The 18,244-nt window shown below is 38.0% G+C and overlaps 1 protein-coding gene across 5 annotated transcripts in view; it reads right to left on the bottom strand.

Moving 5' to 3' along the window:
- Ylpm1 (YLP motif containing 1) overlaps window positions 1-18,244 on the bottom strand; it is a 64,002-nt gene that overhangs the window by 24,724 nt on the left and 21,034 nt on the right. For 4 of the 5 annotated variants that reach the window (XM_010645502.2, XM_010645501.3, XM_010645500.3 and 1 more), the window contains 2 exons: window positions 5,816-7,930; window positions 3,158-3,275 (listed from right to left, as the gene is read on the bottom strand). In XM_010645502.2, the coding sequence (XP_010643804.1) occupies window positions 3,158-3,275; window positions 5,816-7,930 (2,233 nt within the window). The remainder of the gene's footprint in view (window positions 1-3,157; window positions 3,276-5,815; window positions 7,931-18,244) is intronic. The other variant, XM_019204324.2, reaches the window with a different exon arrangement.

Raw genomic sequence — 18,244 nt, 5'->3', positions numbered from 1 at the left:
ATATATTTTTGGTCAATATTCAATTTTTTCAACATGTATGAGACTAAGAATCCTTGACTGTTATCAGAGTACAGTGTAGCAGACAAGTATTTAACAGCAACTTTATTTTAAACAAGGGAAATGACAATGTCCCTATTCTTTGAAGTATCTGACTTTGGGAATTTGAAATTACTATAAAGTCACCTAAAATAAGAACTTGATACAAAGAAGTTTATTAAAGTTACATTAATAATAGTGAAAGATTAGAAACCAATGTCCAACATAAATGAAATAGTTCAGTGTAAGTCAATGAGTATCAAGAATAATGTTAACATGTAGCAATATGGAAAGATGTTTATGATTTGCTATGTGAATAAATAATGATCTAGAGCTACCATTTGCCAACAGGTACAAAGATAAAAAATACAGTTTGTACACTATGGGCTCAGTTTAGAAGACAGACAAGAAAAGACACAGGGCCAAGGATGTAGCTCAGCAGCACAGCACCTGCCTGGCAAGTGTGAGGCCCTGAGTTTGATTCCCAGTACCAAAAGCAAAGAGAGAGACACAACTAAGATACCTTAGGGGTAGGTAGTATATACGATAGTAATCACTGGATTCTAAAACACAAGAATTAGCCCACTGCAGAAGATACAAGAAGAGAAAGAAAAGAAACTCCAGACTGAGAGAGTAACATGCCTGGCACATTCACAGTACTGGTAAGTAGCTCTAATTATATGAGTGGAGTAGCAAGCAATGGTTAGAAGAGGTCAACCCAGCACAGGAACAACATAACTAATCACTTAAAAATCTAAATTTTATTCTGAAAGCAAGGAGAAAACACTAAAGAGTTTTGAAGCTGGGGAGCAACATGTTGAGATTTACATTTTAAAACATCTATTTTTAGTGCTGTGAAGTGACTCAGTGGTAATGCTAGAGCACATGCCTCACATATGTGAGGCTTTGGTTAGATCCCTACCATGCAAGCATACACAGTCGTGCACATACACAGACATATACACACAATCCTAAATAAAATGTTTACTTTGACCAGAAATTACACGAGTGCTGCCTGAAGTGGAGTGTAATCACAGTACAAAGGTAAAGAGTTTTTTGAGGTGACAGAAATTTATCCTTTGAATACATTTGTCAAAACTCAAACTGTAGGGTATATTACATGTAATGCACTATATGTAAATTGTACCTCAAAATTTGATTAAAAATAATCACTTTTGCCACACAATGGAAAACAGATTAAAGGAGAATAAAATGGACAGAGATGATGAATTGCAGCATTTCTGACATAACCTAGGTAAGCACTGATTAAGACTAGAGCTGATGTTGCAGGGATGGGGAAAATAGAAAATACTGCATTTGATCAGTATTAAAAAGTTAGGGGCTGGGGATTTAGCTCAGAAGTTCCGCCGCATGCCTTGCAAGCACAAAGACCCAAGTTCAATCCTCAGTACCACCCACTCAAAGATAATAAAATGACTGCCATGAAGGTTAATCTTCACTATCAACTTGACTGGGGTGACAAACACCTAGGAAATTAATAAAGCACAAAGCATACTTCAGGATGTATCTGTGAGGCTGTTTCCAGAGACACCTGGCATGTGAGACAGCAAAGTGATGGAGATATGCACAGTGTCATCCAATAGGGCAGAAGCCTAGACAGAACAAAAGCAGGAAGAGACCTACTAACATAGTGTTCTCTCTCTCTTTCCCCACCCTCCTCCCTTCCCTCCCTCACTTTCTCTGGCTGCCACTGTGCAAGCAGCTCTGCCCCTTACAACAGGCCTGGAAATGTTGGAGCCAAATGCTCATGGACTGAAACCTCTGAAACCATGAGCCAAAATAAATCTTTCTTTCATTTGATTTTTCTCAGATATCACAATGATGGAAAGCTAACATAACTGAATACTGAGAGGTAGGACAAAGTAAATATGTTGGCTGATTTTCAGATCGAGTTAGGACAGAAAGACAATTTTAATGGGGAATGAGCTCCATTTTGAATATACCGAGTCTGACAGGAGACACATCCTGACAGAAACTCTGTAGGCAGGTGGATACATATCAAGGTCATGAGAAACGATGATCTTGAGTGTCAACAATAATCATGACAGTCACTGATGTCAATAACTGTGTATGAGTGCTGTATGTTAGACCACAGTACAAGGGGATCTTGAAAAATGAAGAGTTAATTTGATGAAATGGTTCAACAGTGGATTTTTCTTCCTCATTGTGTTGTTATAGAATAATCTGCATGATAATATTTTAAAAGTCCATAACTGGCTTAAAGGTAAACAGCAATATAAAAAGTAAACTCCAAAGTAAAACAAAGGGAGAAATCAATCATTCAACTTTAACATAAACACCCCTTTTTGTTCCCACTTGAATAGGATACGTTTGATACCTTTTCTAGCTGCACTAGTAATCTAAAGAGGGAGACAGTACTATGAGGCTCACATCTATCCCACCCTAAACAGAAAGCAGGACTACAAGTATTTGAACATAAAAAATTACTTGAAAGTTTCTATAATTCTGTGAACACAAAGCCATATAGTTCAAGTATACTTGGTCTACTTATCAAAACCTGGGGGCCAGGGATTTAGCTCAGTGGTTCTACCACCTGCCTCACAAGCTGAAGGTCCTGAGTTCAATCCCTAGTACCAAAAAAATAAAACCAAAACAAAACAAAATAAAACAAACAAAAACCCTGGGGAAAGCAGCATTTCTTTCTTTTTGAGGGGTATTAGAGATTGCACTCAGAACCTTGCACTTGCCAGAGGGGCCACAGAGCTACATCCCCGGCCCCCTCTTACACATTTTTGACCATATTTAAAGATGTTAAAAGGTCAAGCCAGGCATCATTATGTACTTCTGTAATTGCAGCACTCAGGAGAAACTGAGACAGGAAAACTGCCATGACTTCAAGACTACCTTGAGCTAGCCAGTTCAAGATCAGCCAGAACTACACAGGTTGAGACCCTTCTACAACCTGTCTCAACTAGCCCCTCTTTAAAAACAGACGTTCAATTGTTAGTTACTTTTACTTTCCCAAAGTATACATTTTTATATAAGAAACTTATACTTATTGTAATAAAATAAAGTGCAGCAACATTTAAATGCACAAAGCAGAAACTATCACATTTTCTGGTCATAAATTTTCCCGTACCGGATACATCCCAGGTCTTGATGTACTCTGCAATCTCGAGTCCTGGGGTGGTAGATGGTCAGCCATCTGTGGCTCAGACCCAAAGTCTTTCATCTTTTGAAGCTGCTCTTTCTGTTCCCTGCAAACAAACAAAATTGCCACTATACATAAAACATGTTTACACCATTCCTAAAAGACTATAACAAATATCAAATTTAAAAAGAGGGCCCTAAAAACTTTTTTCTGAAACCCTCTGCAGTGACCAAACTATAACTCTGGAGTAATATTTGCCTGCTCTTATGAAGGTAACCTCATTAGTTATCTAAGATCTATGAATAAAGTACTGACAATCCTTAAGGTCAGATTCAACAACCTGCCTCATCAGATCATTCTAATATATCATCTATTTGTCATGTTTTTCCTTCATCCAACCAAAAGATTTCTTGCTATTTTTTTCTGACATGATACTGTTTAGACCAGAGGTTGAAAAATGGTGACCCAAGAGCTTTAACCCTAGAAAATCTTTCTTAAACTTGGCTTTCACATCAGTTTTAAAAATTTGCATTAGCTGCCATTATTTACCAAACATATACATTCAGATTGTAGGGCTGGGGGGTGTAATTCAGTATTAGGACACTTGCCTAGCATTCACAAAGCTCAAGGTTTAAACTCAAGCACTGAAAAAAATAAATTTTTTTTCAAATTTTAAAGAGATTTGGTAACACTAATCTACATTTTCACATGCCAACAATTAGGTGAGTGAACTAGTGGCTGATCATGTTAGATGAAGCAGTTCATCACAATCCTCATTATACTCCAGGGAATTCTATCTGGATCAATTTCACTCATTTTTGTTAACTGTCTGATTCTTCCGGGCATTTTAGCTTATGGTAGCTACTGTAGATAGTGAGAACATTTATAAGTTTATATCTTTAAAAACATTTCATATTTTTCAAGATTAATTACTTTTCATTATAATATCAATCTGAAATATATGTAACCTCTGTAACCTCTTTAGATTTTTTACAATTTTCTCCTTACATTTTGTTCAGTGTAGTGACCCAAATGGACAAAGTCATAAGACTATTTCTGCACCATATAATTACTCCTTATGATATTCTTGACTTTAACAGACACAACATAACCTACTTGTATTCAACTATGACCACAATTATCCATCACTTAATATAATTTGTTTAATTACATTTATATTGCCTAGAAAGAGCTTAAAAAAAGAATGATTAAAAAAATACCATCTTTTATCTAGCATTTCTATGTAAGGAAATAATAGATGAAAAAGAAATTTTTAAATGAAAAGGAAAGAAACAGTGGCAGCTTAGCAACACTGATCAGTTTGGTGCTCTCTATAAACAACACAGATTTTAGAATCAGGCAGATTGACTTCAAATTCTGAGTCTGCTACTTATTAGCAAAGTGAATTTAATTGGGTCTTAGTATCATCTGTGAAGTGGTCTGAGATAGGATTTGAAATAGCAGGACTAAGACAACGTACACTAAATTATTGGCACAGTGCCCAGTACAAAGGTATGGATTAGAGATGCCTGTAATTTAAAAATGAATAGCTAAATATTTGATGGCAGTTTTCACAGCTTCTTCATGAGGAATCTAGGAAAAATAAAAGCCGTAGGCTCTACTATTGACCAGAGAGATCCATTTTGCTGCCTAGGGCATCTGGTCTTTCATCTTTACACATAATTAGCTTTTTTCTTGTATTTTCTTTTCTAGTCCTAAAGTTTCAGTTATAAATTCAATTCATATCATCCACAAACACGACCAGAGGTGAGAGGCACAATACATTAGAATCTATCAAAACCTAACCATTAATTTACTTTCTCAAAACACTAAGAAAGTTTGCAATTTGTTACTGACTCCTCAGTTCTTACCTCAGACTATATAGTTGGTGTAAAGATTAAATGAGTTATTGTACACAAAACATTTAGCACAATTCCTAGGCACAGAGTTACACATGCAGTAAACTGTTAGCTTTGTTATTATTGCTACTATGTGGGAAGCGTTATGTAGACACCTATACATACATAGTTGATTATAAGTCAAGAAATCCAAATTGTATTCACCATCTCACAAAGAAAACAGTTAATTATATAGACACAAGTATCAACCCTAGGTAGAAATATCTGCTTCTAATTATAATGAAAGATAAAACATCCCCAAAAGAAAGTATCAACAGACAAATCTGAGGACATTTCCAGGTAAACCATTCTGAGTTGCAACAGAGAAAAACATACCACTTTCCAAAGTTATATCAAAGATTAGTGAACATGAAGTCTATCAGATCTAATACCATAGAACAAAATGTCTACTAGGAAAAAATAGAGATTACATTTGAGAACTGTCAAGGCCAGAACCCTAAAGAGTTGAAGTTTAACCCTTGAAACATGCACAGGCAAGGCAGGCCAGGAACACATCTACAAAGACCAAGGACAGCAATCGATTTGCACATCTCAGGGCATACACTTATAATTAACAGTTTCTAAATACACATGCTAACCCCCAAACAGCACTGAATGACCAGAAATATAAACTGAAAATATATGACAAAAAAGTAAAATGATTCCATTCAAATATATCATATCATTTTAAAAAGAGCAGTCTGAAGTGATTTCAACTAAAAGAAATGATCTTTAGGAATGAACTTACCGAAGCATTTTCAGTTCTTGTGCAGCTTTCAAAATGATTTCGTGCTGCCTCTGACTGAGAACCATTACCCCTCCAAGGCCTTGGTCAGAGTCTAAATTTGCATCGGACCCCATCATTTCAGAGGAACGATGTGAGGAGGACATATGTTCCGCCATGGGGGAATGTCTATCCACATCAGATGGGTACCATCTGTCTGACAACCGTTCTCTTTCCCAGTCCAGTCTGTCAGGAACATAATCTCGCTTTTCCCGCCATGTATCTCCTCTTTCTGGATATTCTCGAATCCTCAACTCACCCCTATCACGGAAATCTCGGTCATAACCATGGTCTCGGTTTCTTTCTTCTCTCCATCTATCATCTCGATATCTATCCAAAGGTGGAAGAGGTGGGAGGGGTGGTAAAGGTGGAAGAGATGGAATATCCCGTTCACGAAACTGTGATTCTTGTTCATCCAGTGGTCTCCCATAATCTCTGTCCCACTCATTATCCAAATTTCTATCGTACATGTCCATGGGTCTTCCAATCCGATCCACATCCCTGCCCAAGTCTCTGTCCATTTCCCTACTGTAATCTTCATCCATATCCTGATCTCTCTCCCAATCATCCCACCAGGGGCCTCGCCTATCTCCATCATGAGACCTAGATGGTGGTGCTGAAAACCTCTCCTCTCTGTTATATGAATCTAGTGTATCATCTTGATAGTCACGCTCACACTCTCTCCAGTATCTCTCTCTATCCCAGTCATCAAGTCTTTCTCGCTCCATTGGTGCATTTCTGCCATCCAATGGGAACTCTTCATGCCCTCTCTCTTCTCCATGGTTCCATGGAGCTCTAGGAGGCTCATCTCGATGATACGGATACATTTTCTCCCCACCATCTCCTGGTTCTGGTCTGAATGGACCTCTATCACGACCAAAATCTGGTCTGCCCAGTACCCTTTCCCGACTGCCAGGCCCTCGAGGAGGTCCCCTCTCCCTGCTCCCAGCTCTTCGGGGTGGTACCCTCTCCCTACTTCCAGCCCTTCGAGGGGGTCCTCTCTCCTGACTCCCAGCCCTCCGAGGTGGTCCTCTTTCTCGGCTGCCAGCTCTACCCCTGTCCTGGCTGCCTTGCAGACCACCTGGTACTCTCTCCCGACTGCTTCCCGGCCTCACCAACCCTCTGTCCCGGTTGCCTTCTCCTCTGCTCATCTTCTCTCGACTGTCTTCTCTTCTACCCATCATCTTATCACGAAAGTCTTCTTGCTTGACCAACCCAGGGACTCGACTCATTGCCTGGCCTCGCCCTCTGTTTACTAGTCCTTTATCCCGTGTGTCTTCCATTCTGCTTTGCCCAGAACCTCTGTAGGATGAGCTGCCACCTCGAGTGCCTTCTAATCTAGTATCTCTATCTGGCCGAGGCAGCCCTTTATCTTGATTGTTTTCTGAATGAGGCAGACCAATACCTAAAGGTTTAAAATCATCTACAGTTAATGATGATGATGTTACTACTGCTGTTTCTCCCTCCATGCCCCCTGTTTTTGAGGGAAAAGTAGATTGAGAAGGTACAGGTTTATTTGCAAGGGATACAGGCTGAGTAACAGCTTGGGCTTTGTCCATTTGAGTATCCATACTTTGAGAATTCTGGTCCCAATCAGAAGTCTCTATCAGCCCTTCCGAGACTTCGCTTTTAGGTGGCTCTTGTTGAGAGTCGCTTAGATTCTCATTTGACTGAGCCGCCTTGGCATCCTTTATATCTGCAGCAATGGGAAATGTAGCTGATTGCATTTTAAAATTCTTCCGCTGGTTACTACTGGTGTCTGCTAATGATTCTTTGTTTCCTGATAGAGGTTCTGCTTGTGACTTAGGTTGCTGCTGATGTTGCTGTCCAAAAGTTGGTTTGGGGCCTTTCCACTGTGGTCCACTCTGTCGAGGACTTAGGGATGTATTTGGGGTAATATAAAATTGAGATGCTGGCCCCCGGGGAATCATTCCCCATTTGCTTTTAGTGCCCTCTGCTGGGTGACCTTCATATCTGGGTCTTGGCCCATCGGGGCGATTTCCTTCAAAACGAGGCCCTTTGGGTCTCGGTCCTTCACACCTTGACCCTAAATCCTCAAATCTTCGAGGACCATCAAATCTACAAGTAAAACAAAAGATATTACTCAAGACAGTAAAGCAGAAAAGAAATTCTCCATGTAAGAATATTGAAGGCATTCTTGCCTTAGAATGTGTTTATAACAATGACTCTTCCAGCCATTAACAAATCCTTTGTCACCTGTATCTCAGAACAAGTATGTTAAGGTGGCAGTGCTCAGATCTTAGGAAAGGTTTTGGAAATCATGTCAGCATTATCTACTTCACTTCAACACATCTCCTGCAGCAAGTCACTGATTTAGTGAGTTGTTAAAAAGCAATTATAAATATTCTGCCTTGGTAGCCAGAAAAACTATTTTAAACAGAAAAAAATTTACAAATTCCATAACTCACAGAGTACTTTTAAACTGAAAACTAAATATGAGACAACTAAGAAAAACTAGGATAATTACAAATACTATTGGTGGTAGTGCTGACCTTAACTGCTAAAAATTAAAACAAATAACAACAACAACAACAACAACCAAAAACCAAACCAGCAGCTGTATCTTAAAGAGCAGGTTCTGACATTTTTAAAAAGTTCAGGTAAACATGTCTGTCCTATGGACTCAATCAATGAATAAGCATTTAGTGCAAACTCAATGTCTGTCAGGCTCTATATTACATCTAAGAGATATGTGAATCAAATTTCACCTGTGCCAAGACTTTATAATCAGGTAAAGAGAGAATCTAAGAAATAATTGCCAATAAGTATAATGATTAAAGTCTATCTATGTACAAAAGGATAACAGAAGAGAAAATCATCAATTCTACCTGGGCAGAAGAAAAGCATTGTCCAATATTTATACAACAGAAGATACTTCAATTGCACTTTTTTTAGGTACTGGGAATTGAACTCAGGACCTTGTGCTTGCCAGGCAGAGGCGGTGCCACTGAGCTAAATCCTCAGCCCTCAATTGCATCTAGGAAAACAAATTCTCTGAGAACAGTTGCTGGAGTGTGATGGAGATGAGGGGAATGAGGGCACCTCAGGCTAAATAAGCAATACGAGGAAAGGCAGAGAAGTGTATACCACTGTAGCAGGTTTGGAAGCTCAAATATTTTAGCATGGCTAAAGCAAAGGGGAGAACAGTATGGGAGAGCTGGAAAAGAGTGAGGAGTAGAAAGTTAGCACACTCTGAAATAAGGCAAAGAGGCAGGCAACCATCAGTCTCCCCAAGATCTTGTATACCTTGTGTGGCAGAGATTACTGCTACTCATTCCACTCTTTTCTACAGTAATAGAGTGTCTATGTTTATAATTGGGTCCCCACACTGGAGACTTTTTCCGAACCTCTCTTGCAGCTAGAACTTGTAGCCAATGGGCTAAGAGTGAAAATGATTCACACATCCTTCTGGGTTGTCTGTATAAAAGGAAAGCCACATTCTTTTTTTTGTTTTTGAGACAAGGTCTCACTATGTAGTTTAGTCTGGTCCTGAACTAGGTAGCCTAGGCTGGCCTTGAACTCAAGGTAATTTACAGGTGGGCACCACCACACCCAGTACTACTTCTCTTTCATGCTAGCTTTGACATAGTAGTGAAGTATCTTGACCAGGTAAATAAGGGCAACATGCCAAGGCGTAGTAAAGTAACAAATCAGAAGGAACCTGGGATCCTGAGCCATCATACAAATCCTGAGAACAAACTTGTTAAAGCCATCTACCTTTCAATCTGTTACAAGAGATGAATTAATTCAGCTGGTTAAGGAGTTTGAATTACTTTATAAGCACTTAAGAGCCACCAAATATGGTCTACCAAATATTGTTTTAGAAGAACAACAGATGAATAAGGAGAAAAGATTACTTCTAAAAACTGAGCAAGTAAAATGATACTTATTTTATGGCAAGGATTAACAAGAGGATGTAGAAGAGATGTTAAAATGAATGATGTGAAAAGTAGAACTGATAGGACTTTGTAACCATTAGGAATAAAATAATCTTGGAAAAAAGCCTTTATGATTCCAAAGGTAGGTGACTGAGGGAACAGCCTGATGCCTTTTATGTTTTTAATGAGAACTATGAAAGGTTTCATTGTTTGGGAAGTCAATAGAGAATAATAAATTCAGGTTCACCAAAATCTTTTTTTAGCTCCTGTCCCTGTGACTTTGTGGGTCAAAAAGTCATAGTTTCAAAGGCAAGGAACACTTTCACCAGGAAATACAATGATTTTATTAAACTGAGGTTAAAATTACAACTTTACTTCTACTTACAACTTTTAAAATCTCATACTCTGAGGTTCTTAATCAATAAGCAAAGAAAAGTTACTTCCTGTACTGGCTGGGTTGACTGATCTGACTTTCAAGAGGACACTGGGTTAGTACTGGAAATAGGGGTAAAGAGGGGTATGTATGAAACATAAGAGGTCCTCCAGGACACCTTTTAGTACTTCCATGTCTTATAATTAAAGTCAGTGGAAAGGCACAGTAACCTAATTCAGACAGGACTGCTAACAGCTAAGATCTTTCAAGGTCACCCCACCAGGCAAGGGACCAGAACCAGCTAGCTGAGGATAAAGCAGATATAGAAGTAGGTAGTTATTGGGGAGGGGAGGAGGGGGTGAAGGGAGGGCAGGGACAAGGGGAAGAAAATGAGAACCAAGACCTGTCATGTAAAGGTACAAGATCCCAGTAATGAATGTAACTATACTGTATACCTAGAATGTACCAATAAACTCAATAAAAAGAAAAAAAAAAGTAGGTAGTTATAAATACCAGCTCTGACCATATGACCTGCCACAGAAATAAGGACTGTATTAATTACCAGTATTTCTTCCTCATGTGTGCACTTGAATACGGTATATGCCTATTTGTGGTTCATTTGTTTTCTTTCTTATCTAACAAGAAGAGGTATAAGTAGTAAAATTCTATCTAAGTTACACAGATCAAAGAGAATGTGTGAATTAGTTGGAAGAATGAACACTACCCCAAAGACAAAATAGGGACTTTATAACTTGTTCTGGGGTGGGGATTAGAGTGTTTTAAGTTCAGGGCTAAAAGTCTGTTAGAAACAAAAATTTTCCTCCATATTCAGAAACACGTGAGAAAGGGAATTCTGGGAAATGAAGTTCAACCTAATCCAGCTGACACTTTACAAATTTACCATAAGGAACTTAAACATACATAAACCCACAATAATTGTGGGGCACCAACACATCAAAACCTTAATTTTTAAATTCTGGAGGACAGCACAAATATGAGGGTAACCTGCAGAGCAGAAAGAACATGACATCAGAGTGTTGCTAGTAGAGGGGAATAAAATAAAAATAGGGCTGGCTATCCTACAGAACCCCAGGGAATCAGAACACCAAGGATTCTGGGGAAAGACAGGAATAAAACTTGGGGCTAAACATATGTAGACCAAATCTAGATTCAGAACCATCAACTGACTTTTCTTTAGATCCCTGTATTTGCGGGTCCTCTACAGCAGTAAATAGTTCCTTATCCTATCCTCTAAATAAAGGCAATCCTAACAAATGACAAACCCTGTACATGTGTCCAGAGCTCCCAATTAACTTGTGTCTCCTACTCTGAAATACAAATGGACAGCAGAGGACCACTTGACTTTGGAGAAACACCTCTAAAACAAGAGGAAGAGACCAAAGGGATAATAAGACACAAATCTGGGAAAAGCAGAGATTAATGTGAAAAATAGAAGAAAATATATGAAAGCACGTCCCACTTGAAGTGATATCCTCAGTGAGATTTCTTAAGAATAGAGTGATCCTAGTCTTAAAAAGAAACTCAGGGCTGGGGATTTGGCTCAGTGGTTATACCCCTGCCTCACAAGTGCAAGGGCCCACATTCGATCTCTGGTACACCCCTGCAATGAAACACAGATTCTTTAAAAAAAAAAAAAAAGTGTTCCTATAATTTAAGAATTATTTTTGTATTAAAAAATCAGAAGCAAAATACTCCAACTGTAGAAAATTTTTTTCAAATTCTCAAAGAAATACAGTAAAAGGATCAAAAGGTAAAATATCTCAAGAAATACAAAATGGCAGGTGTGGTGGTACACACCTGTAATTCTAGCACTCTGAAGGCTGAAGCACGAGGACTGTTACAAGTTTGAGGCCAGCCTGGGCTTGTGAGTTGAAGGCCAGCCTGAACTACATAGTGAGATCCCGTCTCAAAAAAAAAGAGACAAAAACAATTAATCCAAGAAATCTAAAATTCTACTATACCCAAGAAGGGGGGGAGGGACAAAAAATAATAAATAGCTCAAAAAAATTTCAAAGAGTTAAGAGACTCCAATCTCCAGACAGGAAGGGCCCAGCACACTGAGTACAATTAATAAAACAAACAAACAAACCACTATGAAATTTCACAGCACTACAGAGATAAAAAAAATTTCGGGGGAGAATAAGGGAGTAATCAAACCAGGAAAAGAATCAAAACAGCACAACAGCTATCTTAGGTGACAAAAGAGAATAGAACAATGACCCCAAATCCCTGAGGAACAGTTATATCCAACTTCAAATTCTATCTCCATGTTATTAGTCAAGTATGAGAGAAGGCACACTTACACAGACAAGTATGAGAATAAGTAAACTTTCAGATGTGAAGACTCAATAAATTTACTTTCTAGCCACAGTTTCTTACTATGCTACTTGAGCAGGCACCCCGGGAAAACGAGGCACTAAATTTTAACAGGAAGCCATGAAAATCAATAAACGACTTCAATCCTCTGAATAGTCAAGGAAAATGTAGTAATAGCCTTATGAAAAATCTTCAGAGCAACCAACCAGCACAAAGAATGTGTGACTTTGGGAAAGAGATACTTTCTGCCAACCCCAAAGAGAAAAGAAGATGGTACTTTCAGGAGCAGGGATGGAGGATTATTTTAAAGAAGAAACTGCAAAAGACAGGAGCACTAGAAATTCTAGAAAAGTTATTACACGGAAGAAAATAATTATAGTACATTACTTAGTTCTACAATAAACATGTATAAAATAATTTGTAAGAATTGTTAGCAACATATTGGGCAAATGGGTTTAAAGAGTAAGAAATAAACTTTTATCAGAACAGGAAGTGAATGTGTAATATCTAAAATGCATACATCAATCCAGGCATAGTGGCTCATACCTGCAATCCCACTATTTGGGAGGCTGAGGCAGAATTGCTATGAGCTTGAGGCCAGCCTGGGCTATACAGTGACTTCAAGGCCAGCTTAAACTATATAGTGAGACCCTGTTTGAATAAAACAAACAAAAAATATGTAAGTCAAGAAAGGAGAAGCATGTTGTTCAGTGTTAAGAATAAAGATGGGGGTGGGGGGGGATTTAGCTCAACGGTTCGGTGGCCTGCCTTGCAAGCGCAAGGACCCAAGTTCAATCCCCGGTACCAAAAAAAAAAAAAAAAAAAAAAAAAAAAAAAAAAAAAAAGAATAAAGACAGGGTTGGGGATTTAGCTCAGTGGTTCCAGTGCCTGCCCCACAAGTGAAGGGTCCCAAGTTTGATCCCCCATACCACTCCCTCAAAAATAAATAAAAATAAAGACAGCTACCAAAAGAATTTTAAAAAGGTACCATTAGGGAACACATCTACAGGGAATTAGGGTAGGACATGGCCATTTTGCTGGATTTTTAAAAAATCACATGTATGTAGTACTTTGACAAAAATGTAAAATGTATGTCTTTAACAGGCACAGAGAGAGGATTATCTCATCAGGAGAAGGGCTACTTCTTCTACAAGAAAGAACATAATGGCTGGTGTGGTGGAGCATACCTGTAATCCTAGCATTTGGGTGACTGAGGGAGGAGGACAGGTGCAAGTTTGAGGCCAGCCTGGCTACAGAGTGAGTTCAAGGCCAGGCTGAACTGCAAGGTGAAACTCTGCCTCAAAACAGGCAACCGGGTTCTATCTTGCACGGTGGCCCTCACACTAGGGTGTGCCTTTCTTACTTTTCCTTGGCCCAAACTCACTCTCCAGAACCTGTTTCTTTTCCTTTTTTACTTTGCTACGGTTAACAAACAAAAGAAAGAACACAGTAAGAAAAAATAAGGGCTAGGAGAAAGTTTTATTGGTTCTGACAGCCTTGAGTTCCTCTGTGAGTCAGGAATCCAAATTAAGGCTATAAAGTGAAATTAAAATGTTTGCTGAGACCGAGAAAGCAGCAATGGGGTAAACAGTCTATGCAAAGCAGTAAAGACCTGACAGGTACTTGTCAAAGAAGGAAGTCATGTTAAAGATGGAGATCATATATTCACAGAGAGAAAAAAGCAGGCTGCTTTAGTGTTTTCAATGGTTTGGTCCCTTTTCTTGAAGTTATATTTATTAATATCAAGTAACCATAATAATGATACTTCAGATCATTGAAGTTGTATAAAATCATCTGCTTTATTTAATTCATGTGATAAGACAAGACTATCTTTCATAATATCCAGGAGTCAGATGAGAAACCTCATCAAAATATTACCTAGTTGCATAACAAATCATGAATATAAACATGTTGCTACTCTAAATGAACTGTGAAAGCCTTGAGAATTTTACACATGACTGATATTTTGGCATAAGCGATATTTATTGAAAACTTGTTAACCATCAGGTACTATGCTAGTGTTAGAAATAGTCACATTTAACTTCAAGGAGCTGATGGTCCAGAAGAAGAGGAGATAAACAGATCAACAATCAGAACAGAATGCAAGACATATGGGTCATATCTGCACTGCTAACCAGTGTCCCTATCCGTGTCTGACCATTAATTAGGAGAGTCCCAACACACAATTAATGAAATGCCCCTCAGGCACGACCAATAGAAGTATAAAGAAAAAAGGGCAGGAAAAGGATTTCCGACAAAGAAAAGAGCATGTATAAAGAACAGATGAAAGGATAAAAGAGGAGGTACTAAAAGGGGAACAGATAACAAGAGAACATGGCAGGACTAATAAAAGTAATAAAAAGGCAGGGTACTTTGCTTTCTTATGAATGTGATGGTTAACAGCCAAAGGATGTTGCTTTATTTTCATTTTGGGGACAGGAAAATGTGGAAACCACTTGAAATATACTTTTAACACTATGTATACTGAGGTAAATATTTATCACTATTCCATTTTCAAATTTCCAAAACTCACAATGTTACGAAACGAGAAACAACCAAAACTTCTGTCATTTATAAATGTAAATAGCTTTGAGGCCTTTGGAATAAATATATGAAAAGAAATTCATAATAAAAACAAACCATTTCAATAGTAATACAATAAAACACTATGACCTTTATCACATGTAACAACATGTATACAAAATATAATAAAAACATAGTATGTATTCACTAAACACAATCATAAATTTGCATGCACTTTGGCACATTGGTTAGATGAAAAGAAAAACAAACATTTCAAGCTTAAATATGTAGAAAAAATTTGCTCATAGTTAAGTAATCCATAAATCCCTACAAGATAAAAATTATGCCAGGAATGGTGGTGCCTGCCTGTAATCCCAGCACTTGGGAGGCTGAAGCAGGAAGATCACTGTGAGTTTGAGGCCAGCCTGGGCTACACTGTGAGTTCAAGGCCAGCCTGAGCTATAAAGTGAGGCCCTGCCTCAAAAAAAACAAACACCTGCCCCAAGACAACAACAACAAAAAACCCCTAAAACTAGGTATAAAACCTAGAGCTAGAATTCTAAAATCTGATATGAAGTTTCCAAACTGGATATAAAGACCTAAGAGGTATAATGAAATCCAAATATGCTTAAGCAAGATATTGTCTGTATCATACTATTTACAAACAGACCATGTGAATTATAAGCTACTAAATTCTGGATTCAAATTCCTTCTCTTTTAGTCTTGGGGTTTTTTTGTGGTTTTTTTTTTGGGGGGGGGTACCAGGGATTGAACTCTGGCCCTTACGCTTGCAAGGCAGATGGTTTCTCTTTTAGTCTTATAAAATTAATGCCTGATTTCTACTGCCCATAACAAAGGTCTTAAAATAAAAATTCCCAAAGACAAATAATCACTATAAATACAATCATGACAAATGAAAACAAAAACTGTAGTGTTCCGAGTAGCCTAATTAATTCTAATTCAAGTAAGACAACTATAGAAAAAATGAGGTGCATGATTCCAATCCTAAAACCAATCAGAATCCTCGATATTATAAAGATGTCAATTATTTCTCAAACTGGTCAGATTCTATACCATGCTTGTCAAAATTCTAGCACGTTTTAGAAAACTGACAAGATGGTTCTAAAGAGAACGCTCAAGACAATATAGCACATGGGTCTGGGAACTACTGGAATTGAGCCAAATATAGTAAAGAGTGGTTTTAAAATTTTTTTTAAGGATTAAAGAGAAACAGAGAAAAAAAATTTCGACAGAAACCAAATGTGGCCAACAAAACATAAAATTATTTACCATATGGTCCTTTACAGAAAAACTAATCCCTGATCTAGAAGCACAGAAGTAGAGAACTTACAGTGACAGATATCAAGATTTATTATAAAACTACAGTAATTAAAATGGAGTAATACTGTTGCAAGGACAGAAAAATAGACCAAGAGAACTGAAACCAGAAATAAACACATTAGATATCTGATTTGTGATGGAAACACTGCAAAGGAGTAGGGAAGCATGGCCTTTCAACAACTAATGTTGGGGTCAACTGCATAGCCATATGGAAAATAATGAACCTGGATCCCTATCTGACACCACACCCTAATAAAAGATCAGTCCCATATAGAGTTAATTTAAAAATAAAAGATTAAAGCAATAAAAGATAGAAAAAAGCAGAGTAATATGTATATGGCCATGTAGTTTTCTAAATATACAAAAAAAAAGCACTAACTATAAAGGAAAAAAATTTAGAAACTAGACTATTAAATTAAAATCAAGAATTTCTATCAATCAAGAGATACCATTAACACTTAGGATTCATCAAGGTTTCCTGGATCCAGTTAGTTTCTAACAACAACAACAACAACAGCAACACCTGTTAAACAGTTTTTTTTTTTTTTAACTTGAGATGGGGTCTCACTGTGTAGTCCAGGCTGGCCTTGAACTCACTATGTAACCCAGGCTGGCCTGGAATTTGCAGTGATCCTCCTGCCTCAGCCTCCTGAGTGGTAGGATAACCCAGCTCCCTATAGATTGTGTGAAAGTCTTGTCTATCACATTAATTGAATAGAAGATGATTTTATACAACTTCTGTGATCTAAAATATTATTATTATGGTTACTTGGAATACAAAAAGGGACCAAATCGCCGGGAGTGGTGGCATATGCCTGTAATTTGAGCACTTAGGAGGCTGAGGCAAGAGGATTGCTGAGTTCGAGAACAGCCTGGGCTACACAGTGAATTCCAGCTCAACTACATAGTGAGACCCTGTCTCAAAAAAACAAAAAACAAAAAAGAAAAGAGACCAAACCATTGCAGACCCTAAAGCAGCCTACTTTTTTCCTCTCTCTGAGTGATCTGTCTTTAACATCATATCTTCATGCTTTGACAAGTACCTGCCTGGTCTGTTCCTTTCCTCTTTGCCCATGATAGCTGTCAGTACTGGAGATTGAACCCAGGGCCTCATACAAGCCTAACAAATGCTTTCCCACTGAGCTACATCCCTAGCCCTTGCAAACAATGTTTGTTTGTTTGTTTGTTTTTGGTACTGGGGATCAAATTCAGAAACCTGCACTTGCAAGGCAGACGGCGGAACCACTGAGCTAAATCCCCGGCCCCAAATAATATATTTCTAATGACAGAAGAAAATACAGTGCTGTCATTCCCTTAGTTATTAAATATGAAGTATTTATTTTATGGAAGAACCTGTATCATCTTGATTTGCTAAAATGATGTATAACACAAATATTTCATCTTTTGTAATGCTTATGTGTTAAATTTACTTGCTGCAAAATTAAGTGTAATTCACTCTCAAGTTGTTTTTTCTAAAAAAATGTCTTTTCTGCTACTGAAGACTGAACTCAGGACCTTGTGTTTGCAAGGCAGGCGTGGCACCACTGAGCTAAATCCCTGGCACTCTCAAAATTTTAATTTAATTTATAAGTAGTTTTTCACTATCTTTACATTTTTTCTGTAAAATTTAAAATAAAAGGAGTCCAGGGCCGGGGATTTAGTTCAGCGGTTTGGTGCCCTGCCTTGCAAGCGCAAAGACCCAAGTTCAATCCCTGGTACCAAAAAACAAAACAAAACAAAACAAAACAAAAATAATAAAAAGAGTCCACTGGTCCTAGAAGGTAGATGTTATACCAACTACTGTTCTGGTATACCAAAGTTAAATTAAAAGTGCTACAGAATGAGAAATCTCTGATATACTTAATGGATAGAAGAATTGATACTTTTTATGATCATATCACTAAACATCCACCAAGACTG

Source organism: Fukomys damarensis, unplaced genomic scaffold (genome assembly GCF_012274545.1).
Source record: "Fukomys damarensis isolate Sample0158 unplaced genomic scaffold, DMR_v1.0_HiC HiC_scaffold_21, whole genome shotgun sequence".
Lineage (NCBI taxonomy): Eukaryota > Metazoa > Chordata > Mammalia > Rodentia > Bathyergidae > Fukomys > Fukomys damarensis.
This window is presented reverse-complemented; position numbering and strand designations above follow the sequence as displayed.